At 40.0% G+C, this 6016-nt stretch overlaps 2 protein-coding genes across 2 annotated transcripts; one reads left to right on the top strand and one right to left on the bottom strand.

Annotated features, from left to right (window-relative positions):
• Positions 1-2613: 2613 nt before the first annotated feature.
• LOC124856673 (pre-miRNA 5'-monophosphate methyltransferase) lies at positions 2614-4435 on the bottom strand. The gene is made up of 2 exons (XM_047347398.1): positions 4080-4435; positions 2614-3263 (listed from the first exon to the last, which is right to left on the bottom strand). The coding sequence occupies exons 1-2, from the start codon at positions 4284-4286 to the stop codon at positions 2718-2720; spliced, it is 753 nt and encodes a 250-aa protein (XP_047203354.1). The 5' UTR covers positions 4287-4435; the 3' UTR covers positions 2614-2717.
• A 151-nt stretch (positions 4436-4586) lies between these two features.
• On the top strand, positions 4587-6012 carry LOC124856674 (cytochrome c oxidase assembly protein COX14 homolog). Its single transcript, XM_047347399.1, has 2 exons — positions 4587-4732; positions 5632-6012. Exon 2 carries the CDS (start codon positions 5642-5644, stop codon positions 5816-5818), a length of 177 nt encoding a protein of 58 aa, XP_047203355.1. The 5' UTR covers positions 4587-4732; positions 5632-5641; the 3' UTR covers positions 5819-6012.
• Positions 6013-6016: the final 4 nt, after the last annotated feature.

The raw sequence follows: 6016 nt of genomic DNA, 5'->3' as shown, positions 1-6016 counted from the left end.
GTGTGTGTCGTATATCGTTGACAAAAGTAAATCATTTTAGTTACATTTGATCCCAGATAACCTTTGTTGTGACAGAATAGCATCTGAAGGTGGGTAATCAGTTAACGTACGTATTTCTATAATCATGCACTTTATGGGAAGACGTCGGTCGGCATGGCATCCCCTGATGGTTTCCACTTTTGGTCTGGCCGAGTGCTAAAACAGTCTTTCGTTGATTTGAACGGATGTCTTGGGTCGTCGACATGCTGAGAGATGAAGCTTCTGTTCATCTCCAACTTTCAAGCGGAAGGATGAAGGTTTTGCGTCCACATTTACTGGTGTTTAGAACTTCATTCTCTCCACTTTGACTCCAAGGTTCCTGTTTCAGCTGAAGGAAACACGATGATCCTACCACCCTGCTTCACTGTGGTTATGCCGTTCTGTCGCCTTTTGAAACGATGGCTTCATCGGACACTTTTTCACGTGTTTTTAGACTTTTTGATACATTTAGCTGGTATTAGACATTTTAGCATATCTTTATTGCCCCACATCAAAACAATAAAATGCTGTTATGGAAAATGTTAGTGCCTTACTTTCTTTTCTACTAGATACTCTGCAGGATCTGATAAAAGTATTCAAACCCTTCTGTGTTATTCTCTTCTGCCTCCAGGGTTAGGACAGATGGTTCTGTTTAGTCTTACAGAGATGGTTTTTCAACCTTCTATTCAGTGTGTGAGATAACATGTATGCCACACTGTTAAGATTATGTTTAGGACAACAGGTTTCACCTCGTCTCTCTGGGTCTCATGAGAGTTACCTTGAAAACTTGTAGCTTATAAGGAGAACCTTTGCTTTGTCTTGGCAGCACTACTGAGCGCATCTCCAATGCTGTAAAAAAAATCCTCTCTAGCAAGATTATAATACAGCTGATTCTGAGTGACAATCATCGGTCTCTGTCTTGGTAAAAACACATTTTTCTACAACAATGCTTTGTGAGAAAATGTTTGTTGAAATATTTACCCACAGCCCAGACATAAAAATTAATTATGGAGATTGTTTCAAGCACTATTTGCCAGGCGTCTGACCTGGAGTTCTCTCGTCGCTGCTTGAGGAGGGAGGTCCGGTTCTTGGTAATATTACTGTTGTGCCATATTTTCTCCCCTGCATGATGACTGTCTCCACAGGGTTCCATGTTTATCTAATGCCTTCGAAGTCATTTGTACAGATCTCCGGACAGATGATAAGACCAGCCTAAAGCTTTAGAAGATCTCTGTGGATGATGGCTTTTGCTGTGAGATCCGACAAAGAAAATGACAGGAACGGCCCGCTAGAACAGCAGAACTTTATTTGGGGTTAATCAGAGGCGCTTGAAAGCATGACAGGTTTGAACATGTCCCATTTTAACGTGAGTTTAAATGTGTGGGTGATTGTACATGGCTTCCTCCCATCATAAAATGATATGGCACTCTTATGCAACCACATTATTGTAGTTTTTTTTTTATTGTTCTAAAAGATTTTAGTTTGTTTTTCCGTTGAACTTCACATGATTTGTGTTGCATGAGAAGTGGAAAATATTCGTCTTGGTCACATTTGAAGGGGTGTGAAGACTTTCTATATCCACTGATTAAAGCTCTAAATAAGTGAGGTCCAACATATTTAAAGATCTGATTGTTCTGTATGTTTCCAACAGAGCACTTTGTTTTCAGGCTGCAGTAGTCCTGAGTTTTTAAGGGAGAATGGGAAGCAGATTTTTACTTAGACTTTAGGTTTCCTCGGCTCTCTGTAGTTGTGCTAATATAGGCTTAGGCTTCTGGAGGACACAGCAGTTTTCCTCAATCTTCATTTTCTTGTAGTATTCTTATTTATGTGTTATTTGCCATCATTGCTGTTATTAGGTTTGAGTTCTTTCTGTTTACTTTCCATTCGGCTCAGTTCTGTGCCTCTTCGCTGACTGGAGTCATTGATGGAGATATTGCTACCTTTAATTCTGTGCTCTGTGTTTTGTTTTCCCATAGAAATTAATTCTGACTCTGTTTCTGTTTTCAACCCCCTAGTCAGTCCGCTCAGACTTCCCCAGGTTCTGCAGGAGGACGTGGTTTCTACCCCTCTCTATGTTCTCGATCAGGATCAGGGATTTAATTGGATATGAATCAAACCAGTTTGTTTTGATACCATGTTTGTGGTAAACTGGTGCAATAAAACTATATGAATGTATCTAGGGGGAACTTATTGTTGGGTTGAAGGAGGATCTGCTGGTTTTCCATCTCATCTGCACGATTTTTGCGAAGGATACAGCAATGTTTTAGTTTATTCTGAACAAAGCTGACATATTCATGTTAAGTATTGATTCAGTGAGTCATTGCACACAGTTCCAGAACACCTTTTGATCAATCTCCGATTCTACAAAGCACATTGATTCTTGGTTATTAACAAAGATGGCACTCTAAATATATAAATGAATGACTTTAAAAGGCTAAAGGTTCCTTATATAATGTTGTATATATACTTATATAAATGAGGTGCTAAACAAAATTTTTAATTTTAAAAAGATTTTAGAAAGAGACTATGAACCAAAACTGCTTAGATTTCACCATTTTAGAAGGTGAAACCCAATAAAACATTTGATACCGAGAGCAGTATTCAAGTATTTTATATATCACTTTGAAAAATGTTTGGTTTGGAATCTCTTGTCCACAATTATTAAAGTCCAGCTTCTTTTAAAGTGTCCCACATAAAACTCATCTCCGTCTGAAAAGCAGCAGCTTACGGTCCCATGTGGTGCTGCCGAAGCTCTGGATCAGCTCCATGCCACATTGTCTCTCCAGGTGCTCCTTTGCGCTTTCTGCTACGTCGCCCTGGATTTTGAGGGTCTTGAAGTGTTCAAAGTCCGAGCGGCCCAGCTTCCTGAGTCGACGGGCTGCAGAGCGGTAACACTTCCAGGGTTGAGCCTCCAGCAGGAGATGGTGGCTGATGGAGGCAAGGCGTGACAGCAGCTGCAGGAGGCCCAAATCTCCGTGGTTCAGGTGGACCCACATTGTGACTGCCAGGCACAGACACAGGTGAAAGTGGGAGCAACTCTGCTGGCTGAGGTACTCCTGCAGCTGGTCGGTTTCCTCAGTGATGTCCAGCTGTATGAAGGAGATGTTGCTGTGCAGGGGGTTGGTCTGCTGTGCCCGCTCAATAAGAGTTTCATCCAAGTCAAACCCTAGAAGGTGAACTGTGTTCCTCTCGGACTTCTGCTCTGGCTCCTCTACAAGATGCTTGTAGAGGGCCACACTCAGTTCCTGGTATTCAAACATAGGAAGACACAGGAGGGCAGGTGTTATTGTTTTAACATCTTAAAGGAAAGAATCTCTCCATTTACAGTTCAGATTACTCAGCAAAATCTAAAATATTAACTATTCCTTTAAATGTTTGTATTTCATTTCCAGGAATTAACATAACTTTTACAAAGTGACTGAACAAAACTTTAACAGGACCTCTATAGGTCTTTCAAAGATTTTTTGGTAATTGGTTGTTGATGGGTAAAACCTGAATTATGCCAAATTACTCAAGAAATGGAGTGAAACTTAAGGTTAACTTGTCTTGTGGAGAGACGGGTTTAAATCTTCACAAGCCATATTAGTATATAATATATACAGCACGGTGGTGCTCTGTCATGCTTTGGGATGGCATTTCAGTCTGTGGGGATCATTATAAATGAATGGAATCACAAATGTAAAACCCAAACATTCTGATTCACAAGCCACTGTCACTGCAGACATGTTTAATAATCAACCAGTACAACAACAAATTTAAATATACTAAAGTAACAGTGTAGGAGCAGCACATCTGAACTGAAAACACGTTGTGCATAATCTCGTCTAGCCAGAATCCACGCTTAACGTTCCTGGAGGAGTGTGGGATCAATGTAACAAAGATGTCAGCGTTCAACAACAGAGCTTAGAATTTTACTTAAGACACAAAGAAAACAGCTGAGACAAAAATGGCGCAAACTACTGTGGTGCACATTTTTCCTAATCGCATATAACTATTGCCAACTAATCACCACGTGCTTTTTATGTAACGACGAAAACCGGAAGGGCCCCAGACTCACACACCCCTGAGTTACACCCCACGTCCAGGATGAGCGTGGGCTCATCTCCGCCGTCCCTGTAACCTAAATCCCGCAGCAGCGTTGCTGGGATCAGGCTCAAGCGGTTTTCCGGAGGATTAAAGCTGTAGTAGTTTATAAAGTTTCCGTAAGGAGCAGCACCAGGGTCATTTGCCATAGCATCAGAGGTATCACAACTCGAACATGTTGCCATCGTAACGTGTGTACCGGAAAAAAGATTCCGGGTGAAAATGTTGTAGTTATGGGGTTGGCAAGAAGCCTCCGACTTTCACAACTGATATTCCAATTTAAAGGAACCAGGCTTTAATTTTTTTTCTAATTAAAATAATAATTTAAAAAAAACTTCGTCATATTTTTTAATGGTATAACGTAAGAGATCCTGGTAAAAGCTCCCTCCGGTGTTTTTTTGAGAGCCAGAGTTCAGTTTGTAGATGTGAACTCCCGACCGTGTGGTGGCGCTCTACTAAGTCACTGCTAGTTTTGTCCGGACAAGAGTGAATTTCCTCCAGAGCGACAGTTTCCGTTTCCTATGAACACGAAGGTTAGTTAGCTGGTGGCTAAATATCTGGATTCCTGGTGTGTTGACATTGACGTAAAGAAACGACCGTTTGCTGTGGTTAAATTTCTGAATAAGGAAAGGTAAGAAAATACAAACATATTCGAGACATTTTTAGCTGTTGATTCCAAAGTCTTTGTCAACCTGAGCTGTGAGCGTTCAAGAGAAAATGGTTTAATTTGAAGGGAGAATGTGTTTGACTCGGGATACGTTTTTTAAATAGTTGGGAGTTTTAGATTTGATTTTTAGGGCTTTTTCACCCGAAACTGTTCTTTATTGTGCTTAACTTTACCATGTTTAGTCATTTCATTGTCAAATCTTTCAAATTTGTTTTGTGACGTTGCACATAGCTGTAGAAAAATTGTTTAATTTCTAAAACACATTTGAATTTGTTATAAAATAATTCTCCATGCACTGAAAATTACCCTAACTTTGAAGCTGGGAAAGACTAAACTAGTAGTGTTCCAATTAAAGATTGAAAATATTCTTAAATGTCATGTCACCTTCATTTCTGTATATTATACAATATAATTAAATAATAAATGCCAGTTAGCTAAATTATTGGAATGCTGTATTTCTATGGATGAGTGGTATGCATTAAGATTTAGTGGTGATTTTTTACATTATGATAAAAACGGCGCAACAATTCCTTACAGGCTTTCAGCTATGTATTTCTCCCTGAGCCTCTTTACTAAAATTAAAAACCTACCCATACTAAAAAAAATTATTACAGAATGATTAATTCTTAATTGATTTCCTCCTTTTTATTGTGAATTTTGTGCTGTGAACCTTTCTAAAACCCCAGTGCTTCTAGTAGTTTCATGTGTCAAAATTACGAGTAGTTATAAAAAAAAAAATCACTTAAAAAAAACTAGAGTTCCTTTTGAATATCCTACATATTGCAGTCGAGGACACTTGAGTTATCAGTTGTTCGCCATCCATCTGCCTTGCGGCTCTGACTCCTGCTCCTGATTTCCTCCAGAGTTGTCGTCATGGTGTCGGGAAAGCGTTTGGCTGATATTGGCTATCGGGCTTTTTCTGCCTCGATGATGCTGCTGACAATGTATGGAGGCTACCTGTGTGCAGTGCGAGGATACCGGTACTGGGAGAAGGAGAAACAGCTGAAACTGGCAACAGAGAACCAGAACTCTGAAATTATGAAAGACTGATGTCACCTGGACTGTTCCCTTTCTTGCACTGGACATTTCCCATTCCTCTCATCTGTCTCCATCACTCAATGGTGAAGAGAGGGATTCCTCCCAGAATGTTTCTGTATCCCTGAGGTTACCCCACAAGGCAGTGCATGACATTGTTTCAGGGTGACTGTTATGATTTGTATTATAATAAAATGCCTTAAATAAAAGTGT

This window comes from Girardinichthys multiradiatus, chromosome 20 (genome assembly GCF_021462225.1).
Source record: "Girardinichthys multiradiatus isolate DD_20200921_A chromosome 20, DD_fGirMul_XY1, whole genome shotgun sequence".
Taxonomy (NCBI): Eukaryota; Metazoa; Chordata; class Actinopteri; order Cyprinodontiformes; family Goodeidae; genus Girardinichthys; species Girardinichthys multiradiatus.
The sequence above is the reverse complement of the archived record's forward strand: the minus strand, read 5'-3'. Positions and strand labels throughout refer to the sequence as shown.